Source organism: Wolffia australiana, chromosome 20 (genome assembly GCF_029677425.1).
Source record: "Wolffia australiana isolate 7733 chromosome 20, ASM2967742v1".
Classification (NCBI taxonomy): Eukaryota; Viridiplantae; Streptophyta; class Magnoliopsida; order Alismatales; family Araceae; genus Wolffia; species Wolffia australiana.
In genome coordinates, this window is record NC_135854.1 from 3,779,981 (window position 1) to 3,803,241 (window position 23,261).

Genomic DNA, 23,261 nt, shown 5'->3' on the forward strand with positions numbered 1-23,261 from the left:
AGAGCTTCCCGCAAAACATCAATAGATAAAGGAAGTCCATAAGGAAAGTCTTCTCTATAGAGCATGCCTTCTATTTATTTTGTTTTGAATTTTTTTATGGCGTCATACGACAAGTGTGGCTAAGAAAGAAATTTTTATGGGTCTCAATAGCATTCCCGTTCTTTTCTCATCCTCTGTGAATATTCCCTTGATGGGGGAAGAGCTGGATGCCAGGACTCAAACTAGTGAGTATTACTCCAAAGTTTTTTTGTGGAGTGAACCTAAGTTTGATTTTTTAATAAAATTCACTTAAGTTTGATATTGCTCCTACAAATGATGGACCGAGTAAAGTGAACATCCATGAAATGATTATGTAAACCTCAATGGATAAAATTCGTTTACTTTGGAAACTAATATGTGAAGAGGAGAAATCTGAAATGGAGTGTCCTTTTTTCTTGTTTCAGTTAGAAAATAAATTTCTTGATCCAAGTTCACAAGAAGACATCAAGGGCCTCATTCGATGCATCACACCCTAGGGAAAGTGCAGCATTGATTTTGTTGTGGAATAATCCAATCTCATTTCACATTACCCAGTTACCCGTAGGGAGAGAGGAATCGCCGAGGAACTAAGGAAGAGAGGGAATTGCTGCGCCGTCGAGGAGAGAGGAAATTGCCGAGGACAGAGGAACTGAGTGAGAGAAGAAACTGCCGAGCCGCCAAGGGAGCGAGGAAATCGCTGAGGCCACCGAGTGAACACATTTTAAATAATTTTTTAAAGAATAAACATATGTATAATAATAAAAATATGTTTATTCTTTAAAAACGGATTCAAAAAATTCGCACAAAACGAAAAATTTGAAACGAACAATTCAGAAGATGCGATGATCTGTGCAAATTTGTTACTGTTCTGTTCAGAAAACAGAACAAAGAAATCGCACAGATTCGCACAAAGCTAACCGAACAACCATGTTTAATCGTCTCTGCCATTCATCCTTTCAGGATGATGATCACCATTTAAATCGTCATCCTCCGATGATGGTAGACAATGCCTATGACGATAGTCAATGACCTGTTGCCAGCAAGTTTATATAGTTTATATAGGGCAGTTGTAAAGTTCTTCAGACTCAATGATAAGACACTTAATTTTCCTCGAGTCTGCGAGTCATGACCTTTATTTCTTCTGTGACGTCGATGTCGAGGTTGACGTTGACGTGAAAGACGACAAATTTTAGGGACTCCGCATACGCATAACGTCAACGCCAATTGACCATTACGCTGTTGTTGTGATATCGTCGTCTGGAAGTGCCAATCCTTTATAGACGACGAGAGTCGTATCTCATCATCAGCACCAGTCTAAGGGGAAATGACAATGACGATTACAACTAACATGTATAGTGCACGAACACGGACGGGACGGTAATTTTGTCTGTGGACGAAACAAGCATTCCATCCAGGAGTTTGGACGCAATTGACGGGATGACGAATCGTCTGCTGGTCTCCAAAGGGGAAGATTTTTTCGTCCATGGACGAAATAACTGTCCTGTCTGGACCTTGGATGGTGGACGGAACGGTTTCTGTGTCTGTCCTGCGGGAGTCAAGTATTCGCCATAGAGCTCCAGCTGGAATTTGACACGTGTTGTGCCACATGTCAAATTATGAGTGGCCTAATCCACTGCTTCGTCTCAAATGTGGGACGGGACGAGAACGGCTTGAACGGGACGGTTTTTGGATGGGACGTGATGTGGATGAAAATATTTAGGATGGGACGATTTAGACAAACTTCTACAAGTTGAGACGTAAGATGGAATGATATTTGACCTATAGTTCCGGATCGTCCGGGACGTGGACGATGGACGGGACGAGATGAAGATCGTCCCATCAGACGTCCGGAATCAGTGCAGGAACACGGGCGGATGGTTTTTTTCGTCCGAGACCTCCAGATGGGACAGTTTTTTGTCCGAGTGGACGAAAGCCATCCCGTCCGTTCGTCTCGGGACGAATTTCTGTCCCGGTTTTCGTACAACCTTGCGAACGGGATAGTTTTTTTGTCCCAGGATGAAAAAACCGTCCCGTCTGTGTTCTTGCACTAGTGTAGTTTTGGATTGTTCGGGACGTGGACGATGGACGGGATGGGACGAAGATCATCCCGTCCGACATCTTAAATCAGTGTAGGGACGCGGACGGAACGGTTTTTTCATCCGAGTGGACGAAAACCGTCCCATCGGTTCATCTCGAGACGAATTTCCATCCCAGTTTTCGTCCAACTGTGCAGACTGGACGGTTATTTCGTGCACTATATGCACTATACTAACATATTTTCGGATGACGATGACGAGATGTAATCGTCATCGGTGGGAAAGTCACTGTTCAAAGTATAAAAAGGTGGTTGGAAAAGCAAACCTATAAATAAAGAACAGAACGGTTTTCTTGGGTAATGGCGAAGGTGAACCTTCCCTACGAAGGGGAACAGGAAGAGGAGCTCGATGCCAGCTCTCTGGAGAAATTCCGCCTCTACGAAACCAGATCGGTGAGCGATTTCTGCCTTTGATTCTGTTCTGCGATTCGAATTCTTGATTTTTTCGGGCTCCGGAGGGAGAATGACGTTTGATTTTCAGAGATTGTATCTTATCGGATCGGATATAGATAGGCGATTCTTCCGCGTGCTGAAGATCGATCGGTCGGAGCCTTCCGAGCTGAACATCAGCGAGGATCCCGTTGTGTACTCGCAGCAAGAAACTAAGAGTCTTCTTCAGCGAATTGGCGAGGGAAATCGGTCGACGGGTGGTCTTAACTTCGTTGCAAAGGTGTACGGCATTGCAGGTCATGTTTTGTTTTCGGATGAATTCGATCAGTCGCGAAATTCTTGAAATCAAATCAAATCCTTAATTTTTTTGTTCAGGATGCATAAGATTCTTAGAGTCCTATTACTTGATTGTCATTACGAAGAGACGCCAGATAGGTTCAGTATGCGGGCGTGCAATATATGGCATCGAAGAAAGCCAGATGATCACCATTCCCCACTCGACTGTACAGTCAGATGTGGCGAACTCGAAGACAGAGCTAAGGTAAACTCTTCGTTTCCTCTTATCTTTTCGGTCTTCTGCTTTCAAATTTATGATATCTTTTTATTATTCTCTTTTTTACTTCGTAATCTGTTGGAATTGATGTAAATACTAGTATTTCTTGGTGGGTCGTTTCTCAGTTCTTATTTCTCTCCAAACAAAACGTGTTATATTAAGGACAGAACAATAGGTATCTGAAAATAATTTGCTCTCTACCTCAGGTACAAGAAGCTACTGTCCAGTGTTGATCTTACAAAAGACTTCTTCTATAGTTATACATATCCAATCATGAGAAGCCTACAGAAGAATGTTCAGGCAGTTGGTGAGGAAAGCATGCCGTATGATAACATCTTCGTCTGGAACACTTTTCTCACTCAACCAATTCGTTCAAGATGTAATAATCCCCACTGGACGGTTGCGTTAGTTCATGGATACTTTAACCAGGCAAGTCTATAGTCTATACGTTAGTTCATATGATTTTTTTTTACCGATCACTACTAAGATATAAATTCATCCTTTTGACATGTTCTGTTTAAGTTATTGATGTAACGAGATACTCTGTGGATTGTAACAGTTTGACTTTTCAACACCCTTTTAAATCTCATGGTGCTGGGCCTTCCAAACTGGTGATTGCCTATAGTTGGACTCTTGTGGTAGTAATTCTAGGCTATCCGAACCGGTGGCCATTTTGTGCTGTGAAACTGAAGCTTGAAATGATATTAAGATGACTTCCGTGACTTTCTTGATCCATACAGAGGGGGTTTTTGCATCATTATTATTATCCAATCGTTTAATTTGGCTTCCGAGTTGACAACATGAAGTTGATCTGCAGTCATATCTTCCTCTATTGGCTCTTGAGGTAATCATCAAGATTGGTCCCCATAGCTCTAAAACATAGGTGTCAGGAGATTTAGGACAGTGATTATAGAAATTAGAAGAGAACTATGCAACAAACTTCTCTGAAATAGTTAAAACAATTCCAGAAATGGGAATTAGAAAGATCATGTGGCTCTCCCAAAAAACCCATACAATCCAGAAGCATTCCCTCTATCATGGCGCTTAACATTTATCCCCTCACACGATGGGGCCACAGAAAAAATCGGCCATTGGTCCGTGTATTATATGATATATCCTCTTAATGAATAAATAAAAATCACCTCAAACTTATACTCTTATCCAGTTTTACTTTTTTGTTATGAAAAATGAAACAAATTCATGTTTACTTTGACTTTAAAGCAACTGTTTATTTGGTAATAGGTTAGGTTATCAATATTTGGGCGAGAATTCAGCATAGTTCTCATCTCCAGGCGTTCGCGACATTTTGCTGGAACAAGGTGTGGTTGAGAAATCTCTTGAGACTGTTTTTGTTGGCTGAGACATCCCGTGTTTCATGTATTTTATTGTGTATCTGCTATTGGCTCTATCTGATAGCCCATAGTACTCCTTATGTGCTCACAGTTAATGAGGTTTTATTTTTTCCTTCTTGTCCCTTTCCTACTGTTCTAGGTTTTGGAGAGCATTTCTGGTATTGTTGAAGGAAGATCTCTCTAGGGCTCCTGATTGATAATTTTTACGTTCGACTGTTTGATACATGCATGCCCTTTTCCATCTCACTTTGGTACTTTTCCTGGGGTTATATTTCTAACTTATCCTCTCTTTCCCGGCCCCCTCTCTTCTAACTTATGCTTTGCTGAATTGCTCTTGGTTCTAAGGTACCATGGTAGCAGTATCATCGCTGTCCTTTGATTTAGAAAGAGATTTTTAAGGCTTTCTCTCAAAACCTTTCCTCTCTATACTGTTAATTCCCTGATTTAAGCTAGGCACGTCTTTTTTTTCATGCTATTAGGGCTACAAGGTCTGGCCGTTTCTCTTGTCTTTCAATCCTGATCTAATTCAGTGGTTTTCTTCATTATGAGTGGCCTAGACACCTGTTTAAAACTTCATATTTGATTTGCTCTCATTCCTAATGGTCTCACGCCTGACTCCTTTTTGTTCTGTTGGCCTTAAATCCTCAAACGACTGTCAGTACTATCACCTCCTGCCAATTTTCTCCCAGTACTGTTTTACTAGTGACATCTCTTTCAATGTTGCTAGTATGTCCAACTATACTCAAGGGGATGCAGATAGAGCATTTAAGGCATGATTCCAACCTTCTTTGGATCCCTCTTATGATCAATGGCTGGCAGAGTTGAGTAATCTCTTGTAATGAATCTGGAAAAGTATTGAGCTCAGTGAGTGTCTTGAGTTCCTGCTCTTTAACTGTACTATTGAGACCTGGGAGGAAGCTTATGAAGAATATTAAAACAACACAGTGACAAGTCTGTCTGCCACATAGTTAGAAAGTCTTATACAGTCTCAGCTGGGGAGCCCATGTGTCAAAATTGAATTCTGTCACCAAGACAGACTTTGGGACCATTTTCGACAGTAAGTGTACTGAAAAGGTAGGTGCTTAAAATTCGACAGATGGCCCCTCCTCGCAGCCAGAGATATTTTGTTACCAGCCAACTCGTAGAGACCAATCAAGAACACCTGCCTGCCTCATACCAGTCCTGGCATTCTAAGTCATCTTTAGATCACATTTGAGCAGTTGGGGGAAAAGGATTTAGCCAAAATGTTGAACTGTAGCACCATTATGGACTCTGCATCAGTTTCTCATGTAGGTATCTACTGCTTCAGGGAACTATCTCAGTGTATCTCGTTGTGGCTCCATCATACTACCCTCTCTTCTCATGTTTGCCCATGTCTATGTTCCCAAACTAAAAGTCAACCAAGTGCCCTGCAGAAGTTGCTAATGACTTGGCCATGACCTTATATTTACAGATGATTTGACTTGATTATAATAGATCCTCAGGGCATAAGGTTAGTCTTGCTCAGGAGAAAGGTGACCAATACGTGACTGATGACTTGAGCCGATTATTTTTAAGAGAATATATGCAGTCTCAAACAATAAATGTGGCTTCTCTATCAAAGAACAAGGCATTGAATCTCAACTTCTTAACAATTATCTGGAATGTCTGAGGTATACTCTTCTTCTGGCCATCAGCGGCATTATCTGTGGTGGATGAACTGGAAATGTGAGTAGCCTGTGGTATCTTCTTTTTTATTTGACCTTAGAGATGCATTTTCTGTAGGTAGAGGTATCGTTCTTTAAAAATCAGGGAAGTTATGGAATACGACCTGGTTTAAGATAGGTCAAATAACATGCCATTCTTGTGGAGCCATAATCCCCCCGAATCGGGGAGAATCAAAGGAGAAACTTAGAGAAAGAATTATAATTATTTAGTTATTCTAGTTTATCAATTGTGCTAGAATGGCGAATCAGAGCTTCACACTATTACATAGAAGAGGCAGAGAACAGTAGAGGCAGAAGCGTTCTCTTAGGATACTATGAGAGAAAAGGCATAACACTATTGCATGAGCAGAAGCATATATACAGAGAATGAGATACAATGGCTAGTTTGGCTCACTTAATGTATCACGTGATTGACACGTGATAAATCATAACTTATATGATCTCAGTAGGGTTTCCCCTTTTATAGGCATTATTATGAGTATCAGATATAGGTCAAATCCCATCAGGGCGTGCTTACAACTTTCAGAAGTACAATGTTAAAAATGAAGACATAAAGACAGTAAATAATTAATTTCACTGTCAAAACCAGTGGTCAGGAGAGGATGAGTGACAGTAACACTAATCTGGCTCCAAAATCAATCCAAAAACTGATGAGAAGTGCAGGTGTAATGTTGTTTATCAATGACTGCTCTCTATTCACAACTCAAATGAGAAAATGAATGGCCAGAAAAAAAAATCAATTTTCAGCTGTATTTTTCACTGCCCAGAAACTTTCTACATGCATCACCTGTTTGCTTGTACACTTTATCCTCGCGTTGTATATCTTCTCTCTGCAGAAAAACTGATGCAAGTCAATTTGGATAATGATATAATCAAGAATAGTACTTGGGTCATGGTCAATGATCTCTTCACACAAAATACGCCTGAGAGAGGCTCAGCCCACAAGTCTCACCTTCTTGTTTCTAACTTCCCATTTAACCATGTCCCAGCATAGATGAGATTACTTCAGTTTGCGCCCATTACCCCATATCTATTTCCTACTCGGGATTTCTGGTAACATCAGTCTCGATGCATTGTCCTCCTGTAGCCTCTACATCAGGTAGCTCCTCAACAAATCTCTGGCCCCCATTTGGCCTCTGATTCCAAGACCTACCCTCGATATAGTCCCCTCTTGCTCTCAATGCAGCTATTTATATGAAAGATTGCCTGGCTGTTTTGACCAGTTCTTGGTCCATGGCCATTAGGAGTGTTACATAGGGCCGACCAATTGTTATATATATATACACACACATAAAAGAATAGTGGTAAGAGCTAGAAGCAAATTTCTTTCAATTTGATAAATTTTTTTGGTCGTATATTTCATTTTAGTTGCATCATTCAGCGTATCCGTATGATTTTCATGTCTCTCTGATTTGCAGGTATCTTAAGAGGGGAGTGAATGATCGAGGATGTGTTGCTAACGATGTTGAGACTGAACAAATTGTCCTTGATGAAGAGGCTGGGACATATAAAGGAAGGATGACTTCATTTATTCAAATGCGTGGCTCCATACCACTATTCTGGTCCCAAGAAGCTTCACGACTTAGTCCTAAACCTGATATCATAGGTTCACTCATTTGATATCCTCTATTATAAATTATACACGTGAAAGTCACTGATCATATTCATCGGTGTCTTCTTCCAGTTCAAAGGTATGATCCAACATATGAAGCAACTAAGTTACACTTTGAAGACTTGGTGAAGAGATACGGCAACCCAATTATAGTGCTAAACCTAATTAAGGTACCAAACAATTTTCTTAATGTACATAAAGTTTATTTTGAGCTACCCTCCATCTGGTTGAACTTTCTAAACTGATAAATTAAGTGGAGCATAAATGAAAATGGAATAGCTTTGGTTTCTCTGACTTCTGTTACTTTATTCTTTGATACGTAACAGTAGTTGTTTTCTTGGCAGACACATATGTGGACAAGAAGGAAAAAAGAGTATTAAAGATAAAATAAATAAAGATAAAATAGGATCTGATCCATTGGTATTTCAGATCCAGCCATTACGAAAGTCATAAAATAAAAGCATAAAATACTAGCTTAAGAGTATTAAAGAATAACTGATGAGTAAGAGGATAAACAACATTAGAAGATAATCAGCAGAGAAATAATGTTGCCATCAGTTGGCATCTGAATCTATGTGATTTCAGCCGCATGTCTCTGTGTTGACTTTCTTCCAAATTTATATGTTTCTTGTAATTCAAACAATGAAGTACTATTCATCTTCTCTCTATCTATTTATTGTTGGTAGTTTTATGTTTCTCTGTGTAGACTGTGGAGAAAAGGCCTCGTGAGATGATGTTGCGACGTGAGTTTGCTCATGCCGTTGGATATCTTAATCAGATTCTTCCAGAGGACAAAAGATTGAAGTTTATTCACTGGGACTTTCATAAATTTGCTAAGAGGTGAGTACTTTTGTCTGTTATTAACCATTATATGATCATATTTTCAGTTTCCGCTCACTATCTTTTTTCATGTTTTTGCATAGTAAGTCAGCCAATGTCTTGGGGGTTCTCAGTGTCGTAGCAAGTGAAGCACTTGATTTGACTGGGTTCTACTTGAGTGGGAAACAAACCAGCTTAAAAAGGAGGTCAACTCAACTTAGTAGAACCAGTATTGGAAGGTAAACAAGTGCAACTCATTGGTTTACCGTTATTCATTTCAGTTTTTCTCTATTTTCATGTACTTTGTTGATTTTTTCATGCAGAGAAACATCTCTTAGCGATCTCAGGGGTATTTCAAGTGACTTCTCCAAGGTAGTATGTAGCAGTGAAATATTTGATAGTGTCAGTTCAAATGATCCAACTCGGCCGCAGTATCAACAGCCAGCATTCTTCGGTCCTTGTTTCCAAAATGGAGTATTACGCACTAATTGCATTGATTGCTTAGACCGTACAAATGTTGCCCAGTATGCTTGTGGATTAGAAGCTTTAGGTCGTCAACTTCATGCATTAGGGCTGTCTGATGCACCCAAATTAGATCATGATTGTAGCGTTGCAGCTGCTCTAATGGACATGTATCAGAGCATGGGGGATGCGTTGGCTCATCAATATGGTGGCTCTGCTGCACATAACACAGTTTGGTCTCCTAGAATTTGGCCGACTAATTTTTTAATTCTCATCTGTTTCAGTTTTATATACAAAATTTCATAATCTAACATCAAATATCAGATAATATTTGTTTGATTTATTATGTTCATTATTTGGGATATTTTAATAGGTTTTCCCTGAGAGACAAGGCAAATGGAAAGCTACAACACAGTCCCGTGAGTTCTTGAAGTCAATCAAGAGATATTACAGTAATACATACACAGATGGTGAAAAACAAGATGCAATGAACCTGTACTACCTTTTCCTCAGTCCTGTTTGTGACATCAGATTCTTTTTAATATTAAAATTTGGTTATATTCATTTGTTGAAGAGATAAGCCTGCCATTTATGGTGCCACTTTACTTTAATTCTTGTGTGTTTTTTACGTTAGATTTTTGGGTTACTTCCAGCCCCAAGAAGGAAAACCTGCACTCTGGGAACTAGATTCTGACTATTATCTTCATGTTTATGGTATCGGAGATGAGCCATTGTCTGAAACCACAAGGTCGTCACTCAATTTTCAGTCACATTTCTGTATCAACTATGCTGCATCTATATGTCATTTATTAAAGTTATCATGTAATTTTCTTCGTTTTTGTAGCTCACATGGTGATATCACATTTGATGGGGTTGGACAGACCCTCACTCCTGCTCCTGCTTGCAAGAGAGATTTTCATCGGATGAAGTTAACAGTTTTTGATAAGTTGATTGAGGCCACTTGTGGCTCTATAAAGAATGTTAGGCTTTCTGCTGAGCCTTCTTTTAGATCGTCGGGCACTGTCGGAAATTTTGGAATGGCAGCAGATGCAGCGTAATGTCCCTATGCTTTCTTATATTATTCGAATCCATATCTTTATTATTACCAGCTTATATCTAGTGACCACGAGATTTCGATTTTGTTTCAGCTAACACAATGCATATCCTACTCATGATACAATAAATTTCTAAGAAGAGTTAATGATACAATAAATTTCTAACATAGTACACCCTTAATTTATATATAGATATTTTAAAATAAATGTTATTTTATATTAAGTGGATCTGTGTTCACGCTTAGAACTTCTTTTACCCTACAGACTACCAAATAAGGAAATTTTGTTGTGAAGGCCCCACAATGTTTTTCTGTCTTTCACTTTTTACCTTGATTTGGCTCTTGCTTCTTTTCCTTATTTATGAGATATGTTACACAATAATTAGATACATTTTGTGCACATATTTCACCTCCTTATGATTGTTTCCTGTTTGCTTAAATTTGAAAACATTAGCTTCGAGCATTAGTGTTCAGTAGCTTGCATCAGTTTATGTTAGGCATCATATTTGACTTGATAGAGGGTAATATTTGCAGTGAGATACAGCTAAAAACACCCAACTGGCTCTTTGGGCAAAAAAAAGATGGGGATAGTGGATCTAATGCTACAGTGGCTGCACCTAAGTCTGAAACGAGCCAGTCAAAATTCACAATCAACTTTAAAGAATTCCTTGATCTGGAGTTCCTCTCTTCTACAGAGATCACTGACGAGGAAGCTTCTGAAAGGTATGTCCTTTATGAACTCTACATTGAAGAATATAAAACTCCATCTTAATTTAATTGATCTCACACTAATCTCCTTAAAGGAAACATTAATTGAAGTTTCAGGAAATTATGTATACCTCACCACCTTTTATGGTCTTTTGTTAACACTGTGATACTTGAGGCAGCTTATTTTTTGGGGGAAAAATTTCTTTAATATGCTCCGGTTTGAAATTCATGTCTTCGTATGCCTCATAGGTCACAATATCTTCCCGAAGGAAGACTATGGCCTGTAGCAAAGGCCGTCGTGCTGCTCTTATTGTTCATCTCTTAACAGATGGGAACAAGAAGAGGGGCAAGGATGAGGCACACCCCAATACATATCCAGTGATCCAGGATGGAAAACTGGACTTATTGATCAGGTCTTCCAATACTCAGGGCATGTGATGCAACCTCTGCCATCTGATCAAGACCGACCAGGCTCTCCGCTGATCCATCAGGTCCGTCATGACCTGCATCCCAGGACGCCTTGTGGGACTTAGTGTGCATTCTGTCTCACCTACAAGGGTGTGGACTGGACTGGATACAGGATGTAGAACCCAAGTCACAAGAATTAATGGTTTATGTTTAGAGAGACAGGCATTGAGAAGCAAAAAAGGATAGACAACATTTGAGTCAAATCAATGGGCTTAAATAAGTGTTACATGGTGATTTGTTGGGTTTCAGCTTTACCTGATTATCGAAAGGGAAGGACGCAAAGCTAAAGACAGAAAAAATTGGGTACAGAAATAAAGTAAATTGAAAATATATGTGGTTAGTTTTAGAGATAAGTATGGTTTATGATCTGCATATGCTTGATGAAGCCCTGACCTTGATAAACCTTAGAGTTACTTTGTTGTCTACATTGCGGTAGTCTAAACAATGGATGATTGTGTCTATTTTATGTTTTCCATCTAAAAAATGAGAATGTTCTGCTTCCAAGAAGCCTAACTTCATAAAGGGCACCTGGAAGCTCAAAACCCCTCTTGTGATTAATCTAAGAAGAGGAAACAAGAGGGCAGACCCCCTTATTCATATACTCTTCTTTCCATATTTTCCATTAAGAGAGGAGGATGACGAGGGGAAAAGGACTGAGGAAGGAGCCAGGAATAGGGTTGTCTCTGTCTAAACACCAACATCTGGGAACCTTTTCCTTTAGTTGATGTCACCTTCCTTCCATTCATCTCCATCCCTCTCCCTCTCTATTTCCCCTCCTAACAGTCAGATCCCTAACTAGAGTTTTGATTCGTTCATGATTATGGCGATGATAAATCGTCATCATCATATGTAGCATGTCTGTGACTCGGCTTCCATATCATACCAGAAATAGACAAAAAAATTTGGGGATGATGATGAAGATTAAACATTTATCATTGTTGGCTAACCCTAGGTCTAGCAATGATTTCCTTTTCAGTGATGATCTGATGAATCTCACGGATACAGGGCTCTCTGCCTACTCCCTTTTACTCTAATTTGTTGCAAAAAATCAATTCAAGATACTACGAGTGTCTTTCCAAATGTTCCCAATAGGATCTTGATAGGGAGATAGCAAAGGGTGTTGAGGGAGACTTCTGGAGGTGAAGCAAGAGTAGAGACTTCTTCCAGAGGATTCAATGCCATTGTAAATCCTTATGAGAGAGGGATCCGTCAATGCTGAAAGAAAGATGATAGGTTTGGATAGAAAAGGGGAGAGGGAGAGAGTTAGGCGCAGTCAAAGGATGACAGGGCTCTTGCCCCCTTCCTGGGAAGAGGTTCGTTTTGGGCTGGGCTTCTTGGATATGTTGCACACTTGGTCCTGTTTGTCTGCCACGGTTTGCAGATGTGTTCATGTATGGCATTGGTGATGGAGGGTGGATACCAGTTCAATGAGATTACAGGGATGTGTGATGGCAATTTTCTAGGCCATGTTCTGTGGCGGATGAGTCCTCTCTGATGCTGCTTCCTGGAGCACACCTGTCAGCGACAGGGGGAAGTTTTCAAAAAAAGGGAAATCATATTTTTGTTTAGGTAACAACTTCTGTATGAAGTTTTACATTTTCTCCCATTATATGGTTATTACACGATAACCCTACAGGGTTATGTGTCCAATTCTTATAAACATAAGGGCGAGGAGTAAAAACATGAAATAATTACATGTTGAGGCTGACAGTCAGGAACGCCACACCAATGGGTCAAGACTTGTAGGTCATCCAAAGAGAGTCAAAAAACAGTAATCTTCTCAGGTGACACATACCATTCTTACAGACCATAGGTGGAAGGTCAAGGTGATATGCAACAGGACCAATGAGATGGACGATACATTCATCATTGGAGTACACTACTATGTGGGTGACCAGTGGTGTGAAGGCCCCTGCTGCATGGGGTAGTGCAGGAGCAGCTAGAAAAAGTGGATGTCCTGCCATGAACAGGGAAAGGTGGGCTGAAACTGTTTATGTACAGGACTGCATTTGATCCATCAGAAATTGCAGTTGGGTAGCACAGATATCAAGCTTCTCTTCAATCCTTGGGGCAGATAAAATACCCTCCCCTTTGACAACAGGATGGGTCTTGTGCGATTGGGGCACAGGAGTTTGCTGGATACCCTTTTCATGTTCAGGGGCCTATGGGTGGTGCAGCTGCTGGCTCTGATAACGGTAATGAGGTTCACCATTAGAGGGACCTCAATATAGTTCATTGTCCTCCAATTTGTAACAAAAGCTCGATTCAAGATACTATACTTTTTACTTTAATCTTCGTGATAGGCTCAAGAAAGAGAGATAACGAAGAGGGTTAGAGGGAGACAACCAGGGATGAATCTAGAAGGGGGAAAACAGAACTAGGAATGAATGGAGAGACCCAATGTCACGCGGTCAATTCTGAGCTAGGAGCAACGCTCGAATTTGGCGCGTGCTGGCCTCAATGCTTGGAGCAGAACACCGGGCAGTCTTGATCTCTTGCAGCAGAAGCCTTCGCAATAGCTTAAGTACGCATAGAAGAGGTTAGAGGAGAGGGTGGGGACGCAGCCCCATCAGGGAATAGGATCATTGCATTAATATCGTAATGAGGTTACATCGTAGTCTTGGACAATAAAGGAGGAAGACAAGGGATGATACCGAAGTAACGAGACGAGGCACCTCACGCCTTGGTAGTGTCGTTCTTGCATCTTGAGGCCCGCCACTCCGTGAACGCGGCCGCCAGCCTCGTCGCTACATGTGTGCCCCGGGCCAGGCGCCGCGCGCTCGTGGGCATGGTGCCAGGTCATCTGCCGCCCATTCCTGCCTTGACGCTCCACATGCCGCCAACACTCGCTCTGACACCTATCGCACGCGATCCGCTCTGACGCTGCCATGCTTGGCGCCTCAGGCTAGACGCGGCACGCCCAGCACTACCCGCGGGGGCGCCAAGCGCTCGCGCCGTCTCGGCGCTCGCTGTGTGCCAATGCCTTATTCTCCTGGCGGAAGGTCTTCCGCCCCGTGCCCCGCACACGCGATGCACACGGCGCGTGCAGCCACGCCGCTTACCTGCACGACTCCGCGTGCAGCGCCGCGACACTGCTGCCCAGCCTGCACATCCCACACACACACGTGGAGCTTAATGCCCGCGTGCACACCCTCGGTCACCCGCACGCCCAGCACATACAGGTCTTCCCTGATCTGCCACGCTTGAGTGCCAACAGGCATGCGCACCATAAGGGCGATGACCTAAAAGATGGGGGTCAGGCGTCGCCGCCCGTAGCGCGTATTGTGGCGTCGCACTAAAGGACTCAGTCTCCAAATCGTGGTCCAGCACACGGGCATGTCCCCACAGTTAGCATGCAGGCCTTGTGCAGGAATGCCGCATACTTTGGGGGAACTTACACCCAGCCAAAGGAGACAATGCTGTTTTAGATCCTTAGGAGAGAACCTCGCATATGTGACGTTCTATTTTACGACACATTTTTTTATCCGATGGGGATGAGAAAATTACAAACCTCCTGACCTAAGAATGAGTCCCATAATAGTATTTGATTCATACTTATTATTTTTTCGAATTTCTATTTGATGATTACCAGATTTCTTGTTTAACTTTTATTGTTCTGTGTGAATATTGTTTCCATGGGATTGTATTATTGCCTGCTTCATGCCAGTGGCGCAAATAAATCTATCTCAGGGCTGAATTTATCTCTTAGAAGAAGAGATGCTAATAATTTTTTTTTCCAGGTACCAGCAAACAGTTTTTCCTGTTGATGACATTAAATGGTATGGGGGTCGGCTGCTTTATTCAAAAGATGAAACCAGTGAGGCATACAAGCACTATTCGGAGATTTGTCAGGTGAGGGTCCTTTGGAGTGTTTAGTTTTTGTAGATGTGTATCTTTTCTTCTCATTGACACTTCTGATATTATCATGACACTGAAGAATCAAATTGAGAATCGGACCTTTCTAATCATTAGGGATTATCAGTTGACCTAATTAGGTCACTGAGCTGTTTGGTACAGACAAATTAATCCAGACTTGTGTCTGTTGTGTTGGTCTAATGTGGACTTTGATAGAGTTAGGGCCTTTACATAATTTGTCTTTAGTTTTCCTATCCCTCTAAAGGGATAAGCGAACTTTGTGATTTTTTATCTTTCAAAAAAATGCTTAACTTCATATATAACTCCAAAGAGAGGAGTGGAGAGAGAGATAGGAAGTGAAACTAGGAGAGTTAGAGAGAAATGCCAGGGAGAAAAGAGAGACTGCAGGAGGTACCCTGTGCCCGATGAATTGGGAAGATGCGAGAGAGAAATGCTAAACTAATGTAGTACATATTTTCATTCCCCTTTAATAGGCATAGTAAAACTGAAAACAAATTATATAAAAGTCGTTATCTCTCATATTATTTTCGTAACTGGATGACCAATTAGCTCACAATTGTAATTCAGACCAGTATCATTTTACATTTGGAAATTATTACGCATAAATGCCGGACAGAGGTTAAAATATAGATTGATAACTTTTCAGCTGACCTCCTATCCATCGTTCTATTCCAAGATTGATAATTTGCCGCCCTCTCTTCTCTCTCATTTCTGCTCTCTATTATCTCCCTTTGATTTCGATAAAATGTAATCATCTTTTTGAGATTCTTTGTAAAATGCTGGTGTTCTGAAGTTTGCATAATCTGTGCAGGGCACGGCTATGAATCATTTTTCTTGTGACATTGAACAAGAACAGCATTATCTCCATGCTTTGAACATGGAACTAGAAAATTACGACGACATGCGAACTGAAGAGCAAATGGAAGCAGCTCTAGATGAGTACTGCCTAGCCGGAACTAATCTTGGAGTCCTCCCCAGCTGTAAGGATATACCCGTTGATGACCCGAGCCAGCTGACAAGATGGCTCATCGGATATGATAAGCTACCAGGTCAAGTAGCTGAATTATGAGCTCGTTTTGGTATAATAATAGTCGGAGATTCTTGGATCATTTTGTACATGATGTGCATCTTGTTCAACTCAATGTGAGTTCGGCTTCTCGGCCTGGGTGACAACCACCACAACTAAAGAGATATTTGTACGAAAGCTCTCGGATTATCTGGCAGATAACCGCTTCAGTAATTGTTGGAATAGATCTCCAGGTGAGGATGGTAATATCTGGAGCTAAATCGACTCTTCGTATGTTTTTTTTTAACCATTGTTGCTATTGTTTTAGGGTATTTTCTTCTATATGTGTTCCAAGTTTGAGTATCATCATCATCACCATCATCATCATCAACAATGACAATGCATAATGATGATGATGAAATGTCTCCATCATGGTCATATGGATTCCAAGAGCCATCATCTTAACAGTCGCTGTCATTCGTCATTTGTTGAAAAACTGTAATCATCATCGTCATAGGGTTTCCAAGAGACATCATTGTCATGGCCATCATCATCCATCTGTTGTAATTTTCATGATCACTGTCGTCACCATTCTTCCTAGCGGCTCATGGATGGCGATGTTAAAGGCCATGACAAAATTCAGTATTTTGATGAATTTGTCAATGCCTGCCAGATCATTAGTATACGAGGTTCCACAGTTTTCTTTTTCTTTCTGGAATCTAGTTTTGTAATAAATACTAAACCCTAATAACTTGATCTATATCATTAATTTCCTAGTTTTAGATGCATGTGTTGAAGCGGCCATCGATAAAAAATGCTACTTGACGTTCATTTTTTTCCAACATCAACTGCAGTTACACTCTTATCCCTCTTAAGTGCTCTATAAAATTCAATCATGATTTTGTTTGCATTCCAATTGAGTTCATTTCACAAAACTTAGGAATGTTCTAGTCAAGACTATCTTATTCTCTGACATTCATGTCCCACTGATATTTGATCAGTACTAGTGAACATTTCAGATCCAATAGTGTCTGCATGAATGCTCACTGATAGATTTTCCATTTATTGAAAAACACATACATTGAAATATGGTTGTTAAAATTTTCATACGAGCTCTTATGACTGTGCTAATATTTTTATGATGATCTTTGGCTTTCAATCACATGAAATATTTTCACACAAAGTGGAAGGTGTATCTTTACTTGTAATTTAATTTTTTGTTGAGACTTTAACTTGCTCAGATTTGAGGCTCCACGAAAATCTGACTGCAGTTGAGGATTTTAACATCGATCAAGTCATGAGCCAGCATTGTCAATATATTTCTATAATTAAGTCCTATTCAAGTAATTTCAAACCAAAGAAAATGTGACGAATAGAATAATTATAATATGGCATTCACGAATTTAATTTTTTGCTAAAATACTGGAACTAAGATTAGAACTATTAGGAGGTTGGATGCACTTTTACATGTTAGTGAATTTTTTTGTCGAAAACTATTAGGAGGTTTGTTCTTCCAGATTGCAATTCTAACAAAAGAAAACAAACCTTTGCATTTGAAAATTTCTCGCTTATAAATTCACTGACAGCATTTTACCGACAATGTTTTGGGTACACTCGTTTGCTTTTTGTATTTTATCAAATGGATACATATCTCATGTTGGATTTGGTGTACAAGAGGCAATCGGTACAACAATGTAGTCACCAAAGAAACATTGCATCGAGTTATTAAATTTTATTCGTTGATTTTTTTGCATGAGCGGATAAGTTCTGGGATATCAAACTTGGCATATTACCTGATTTATTAAAAGAACTTGATTTGTTAAAACAGTTATCATGTTAATCAGTTCTGAGGCATGAATCTAGAAGTGGCAATAATGTAAGATTTTTTATTATGTGATGCTACAAATGAATCAACAGTATATTTTTATAATAAATTAAGGGAATCGTAAAGCATCTTTAGTCTGCTTCGGTCGGTTTTTTTCTCCTGATTCAATAAGGTCTTGACAAACTTAGGTAGGGCTTGAGGGTTCTGCATCGATCTCTGGGAGCCTATGGTATTGTTGAACCCATATCGGAATGAATAAAAAATCTTCCCTTGTAAACTCACCCCTAATGTAAATATTAATAAATTCTGCTCACCCATAGTAGTAGCATAAAGTTTGGACGGGACGCAAACATAAGACACTTGTGACTCTTACAAATCTATCTTGTTATTCTATCTATAATACACAATCTATCAAACTACTCTATCAATACTATATATAAAAATACCAATCAATTCTCCTCACCCATAGTAGTAGCATAAAGTTTGGATGGGATGCAAACATAAGACACTTGTGACTCTTACAAATCTATCTTGTTATTCTATCTGTAATACACAAAATCTAACTACTCTATCAATACTATATATAAAAATACAGATTCACAGTTTGAGAAACCTAACTGTGTGTGACATGAACTTGTATGTCGGATTTTCCCTTCATAAGATTTCAATCATTCTCAGATGCCCCAAGAGGCATCCTTTCCTTTTAAGTCATGTAGTCAGGCAGGCATAGAGTGCTCAAGCCAGACAGCGGCTGACAAGTGCCGGCACGCAAGCAGCGTCAACATAAAGTATAATAGCAGCACAAGGAAGGCAAAAAATGTGCTTAAAGGCCCACTATTTCAAGAGGAAGTGATAGAGGCAATGTGGGATCCTGCACAGGAGGAGTAGGTAGTCTTTTTATTCAATTACATCATGGCTTAACATTTACATCGAAGTTTTATTTCATATTTTTTTCAATATGGGATTAAGACTTCTTTGTTTTAGCTCCGCACCAAGCTGGGCCGACAAGGGAAAGAAGGATTCGGACCCCGATCTTTAGAAAAAAAGGAGTAAAACATGATTGGGCCTCAAGCCGGCCTAGTTAGAAGCCCCTATCTAAATTATATAGATATAATCTTGGCCATCTGATGTTCTTAAGGAAGATTGAATGGTGAGATTTAAAGTACATGATTGTATTAACCTTTGTTGCCTCTTGCATGTCCTCATTGGTCTCAGACGTTGACGAGGACAGTAGGGCCACGCAAAAGGTGAATCAAAATGCAAACTTCTGATGGGGTATTCATTGGAGCTCTCTCTTGGACCTTAAAATGGGTCTTGTATTCCTAATTTCTAGATCTTCCGTGGGCAATTCATTGTAGCGGTGGGAGACTGTCCTTGGGTTTGCCATCTGTCTAGGGGGTTGAGTGTGTGGCCTTGATTTGGATGACACACAAAAGATTCCTGCAGTAGAGGATGGATAATGGAATCAAAGTGACACCTACAAAATATTCAATCAAATCACTTCGGCATAGATTCATTGGATGTTTGTGTGAAATGTATTGAGCTGCTTAAGTGTGTAGCCTCAAGATTTATCCACTCAACCACAAGCATGGCGCACATCCTCCTTCGCCCGGCAGATCATGTTCGTGATTTATTATCATCATCATTCCGCCATATCAATCTCACAAGGAATGGAGATGCATACAAGGGACACAATAGAAATGGAAAATAGCTTATGTCAATACTTAGTAAAAATCCATAGGAGCGCAACAATATCCACAGGAGAGTTTTATCTGTTTCAGGAGTATCATGTGGGGACAGGATTGCAGACCCATCTTCTTCCTCCCTCAACTCCCAAAACCTAAAAAATTCAAGTTACAAAAAGAAAGAAAAAGAGAAAGAATAGACGAAAGAGTGCATGCAGTCTATCCATCCTTTCCTCAATAACAGGTAAAACTCTCAAAATTATCCATCCTAAAGAGGTAGCGAACCCCGGTGGACTTGGCCTTATCCAGGCTCTCCAGCAGCGCCTTGGCGGCCTCGTGCACAAAGAACTGCTTCCCTAGAACATATAAACTATCGAAGGAGCTGGCTCAAAAGGAGTAATGCATGCATGGGAAGCAACAAAGATGAAATACAGTATATGCCAATATTTATTACTCAGAATTCATAAGAGGGCAACAATATGTTGCTTTGTTACAAGAGAAGCTAGAGATTAAAGGATGGGTGAACCCATCTTCTTTCTCCCCCAACTCCCAAAACCAAAAGACTCCAAGTTACAATAAAGAAAGAAACAGAATAGATGAAAGAGTGCATGCAGTCTATCCACCCTCTTCTCAATAACAGATAAGACTCTCAAAAGGAGTAACAAAGATTGAAAAATAGTATACCACAATATTTATTACTCAGAATCCATAAGAGGGCAACAATATCTTGCACCATTACAAGAGTATCATGAGAGGACACGACAGCAGACCCATCTTATTCCTCCCCCCACTCCCAAAACCTAAAAATTCCAAGTTACAAAAAGAAAAAGGAGAAGAATACGATGAAAGAGTCCTCAAGAACAGACAAACCATCCATCCTTTCCTCAAGAAACAGATAAACCATCCATCCTTTCCTGAAGAAACAGACAAACCATCCATCCTTTCCTCAAGAAACAGATAAACCATCCATCCTTTCCTGAAGAAACAGACAAACCATCCATCCTTTCCTCAAGAAACAGATAAACCATCCATCCTTTCCTGAAGAAACAGATAAACCATCCATCCTTTCCCCAAGAAACAGATAAACTATTGATGCTTTCCTCAAGAAACACATAAATTATCCATCCTTTCCTCAAGAGACAGACAAACTAATGAACTATCCATCCTCTCCTCAAGAAACAGATAAACCATCCATCCTCTCCTCAATAAACAGATAAACTATCCATCCTTTCCTGAAGAAAAAGATAAAACTATCCATCCTCTCCTCAAGAAACAGATAAACCATCCATCCTCCCCTGAAGAAACAGACAAATTATCCACCTTTTCCCCAAGAAACATGCAAACTATCCACCCTCTCCTCAAGAAACAGATAAACCTCTCAAAACGAATAATCCGTCCTGAAGAGGCGGCGAACCCCGGCGGACTTAGCCTTATCCGGGGTCTCCGCCTCCGCCTTGGCGACCTCTGGCACGAAGAACTGCTCCCCGAGCGCGTCGTCGAAGGCGGGGTGTGTGAGAATATTGAACAACAGCTGAGTCCCCCTCAAAGCGTTCGTAAGAGGGAGATGCCCTTCAGGCGCTTCTTCCGCAGGCCCCCAGAGAAAGTCCTCAGGAAAGGCGCGATAGTTGTACTGTTCGACGTCGGTGTCGAGCTTCTTCATCCAACCCACCTTGACGAAGAAGCGGGTGAAGTCTCGGCGGGCCTTCTCCCACGCGCGGCGCTGCGCGGCGTAGCCGAAGCGGCCGGCGCTGTGGTCGGCCCAGAGGCGGTCGATGGCGCGGAGGTCGTCGGCGGAGATGAACTGCACTTCGGAGAAGAAGACGTAGCCGCGCTTCTGGGCTTGGTCGCCGGCGAGGAGGATGAGCAGGCGGCGGGTGCAGTCGTCGGCGCGGAGGAAGTCGCCGGCGGAGAGGAGGTCGGCGAGGAGGGAGAGAGAAGGGGTGGAGAGAGAGGAAGAAGAGGAAGAGGGAGAGGAGGAGGAGGAAGAAGGGGGGGAGAGAGAGGCGGAGAGAAGGGAGAAGGAGCGGCGAGGAGAAGAGAAGGAGAGGGAGGAGGAGGGGGGAGAGGAGAAGGGGAGGAAGCGGAGGTGGGTTTGGCGGGGGGCGCGGAGAGGGTGGAGGGGAGCCGTCGTCGCCATGGCTGGGAGCTTGGAGCTCTCTCTCTCTCTCTCTGTCTGTGGTAGGTGGGGAAGAGAGAAGAGAGAAGAGAGAGAAGGGGGGGGGGAGTGGAGGGGAGAGAGGGGATAATCCGGAGGTGGGGCTGTGATTGGCTGGTTGCTGGTGGGGGTAGATTTCCCTGGGTTGTCAGATTATGGCGTGGAAGTGAGCACGGAGGGGAAGAGAGACGTGGACTCTGTTGTATCTTTAGTTAGAAAATACATAAATATATATATACGGAGAGAGAGAGAGATAGAGATAGCTATAGAAACAGAGGGATATATATATATAGAGAGAGAGATAATTAGGTACAGAAACAGAGGGAGAGAGAGATATATATATGGAGAGATAGGTATATGTATAGAAATGGAGGGAGATATATAGGTATAGAAACAGAGTCTGGAAATGGGTTAAAGTCTGGCATATTGAATAATCTTTTAATACTTGTTGAATATTCAGAATATTTTCCTTTGAACTATGATTGTAGATTATTCATTATTGAATATCTTTGAATAAATCTCTAGATTAAACAATCTGGATATCGGTGAATGTTTGGATTAACTTAAAAAAAAATATATATATATATATATATATACATATATATATAGTTAAGAGAATCCTTCTTGTCTTTGGGGTCAACTAAGCGAAGGCTTTGGGGGCTTAGTAAGGGAAGGCTTGGGGGGTTGAGTCAAAGGAGGTCTAGCATTGTCATTTCATAGAAGACTTTGAGGGCTGAGGAGGACAGAGCTTCACTAAAATTTTATTTTTTTGTCATCTTTTTTATTCCTCCTTCCATGTGTTTTTCTTAGGAGACATTCTTATAAACTTTGCTAGGGCTGAATAACCCCAAACATCATTGTGGGCTTGATATGTAGAATATATCTTATTTACCCTACTTTCTATCTAGTTCCCTAGAGAGGTAGACTATATCTTACTTAGTGAAAAAGATCAGAGCTAATCAGATTTATTAAATTTGATTCACCCTTCTTCGATCATACCTTAGCGACTTAAACTAAAAGTGGCATTAGAGCTTACCTAGGCTTAGAATTATAACTGGTCTCTGGAAGTAGATTTTATGACTGGGGAAAGTGACTTTAACATGAATCAAATATGAAAATTTTAATGTTATTAGATTGGAAGCCACATATATTTCCTATAAAATATGTGAATGCAGTTAAATCCCTAGCCATGGTAGTGGAAACATTAGATAAGTCATATTTCCACAAAAATCAACCACACATTTGTAACTTGAATTATCCATTAGGGTTTGATGATTAACAACATCCTAAGTCATCCCATAGACTTGCACAGATGAAGAATTATAAGTTTGTATTATGGAAAAAAACATGAAGTTCATGCACAACTGATATCGTGGTGTTTCGAGGACTATATACCATTTCTATCCCCTAAGGTTGTTTGATTGTACAAATGGGTATCAAATTGATTTCTTGATATATTTTGTAGAAAAGTAATGGT

At 40.7% G+C, this 23,261-nt stretch overlaps 2 protein-coding genes across 6 annotated transcripts; one reads left to right on the top strand and one right to left on the bottom strand.

Annotated features, from left to right (window-relative positions):
* Positions 1-2,399: 2,399 nt before the first annotated feature.
* On the top strand, positions 2,400-16,461 carry ATSAC1 (Phosphoinositide phosphatase family protein). 5 transcript variants are annotated; one of them, XM_078591141.1, is made up of 16 exons: positions 2,400-2,506; positions 2,595-2,799; positions 2,879-3,044; positions 3,263-3,485; positions 4,299-4,375; positions 7,533-7,720; positions 7,799-7,896; positions 8,433-8,566; positions 8,650-8,784; positions 8,869-9,238; positions 9,381-9,502; positions 9,642-9,755; positions 9,852-10,061; positions 10,596-10,784; positions 14,978-15,089; positions 15,925-16,461. In XM_078591141.1, exons 1-16 carry the CDS (start codon positions 2,414-2,416, stop codon positions 16,180-16,182), a joined length of 2,694 nt encoding a protein of 897 aa, XP_078447267.1. In that variant the 5' UTR covers positions 2,400-2,413; the 3' UTR covers positions 16,183-16,461. The 5 variants fall into 5 exon arrangements, with proteins under 5 accessions (XP_078447267.1, XP_078447268.1, XP_078447271.1 ...); XM_078591142.1 differs by having other exon boundaries at positions 8,869-8,917; XM_078591143.1 differs by lacking the exons at positions 2,400-2,506; positions 2,595-2,799; positions 2,879-3,044; positions 3,263-3,485 and adding an exon at positions 4,548-4,673.
* Positions 16,462-20,297: 3,836 nt separating this feature from the next.
* Positions 20,298-21,836, bottom strand: GUN4 (protein GENOMES UNCOUPLED 4). Its single transcript, XM_078591053.1, has one exon. The coding sequence runs from the start codon at positions 21,764-21,766 to the stop codon at positions 21,008-21,010; it is 759 nt and encodes a 252-aa protein (XP_078447179.1). The 5' UTR covers positions 21,767-21,836; the 3' UTR covers positions 20,298-21,007.
* Between the last annotated feature and the right edge of the window lie 1,425 nt (positions 21,837-23,261).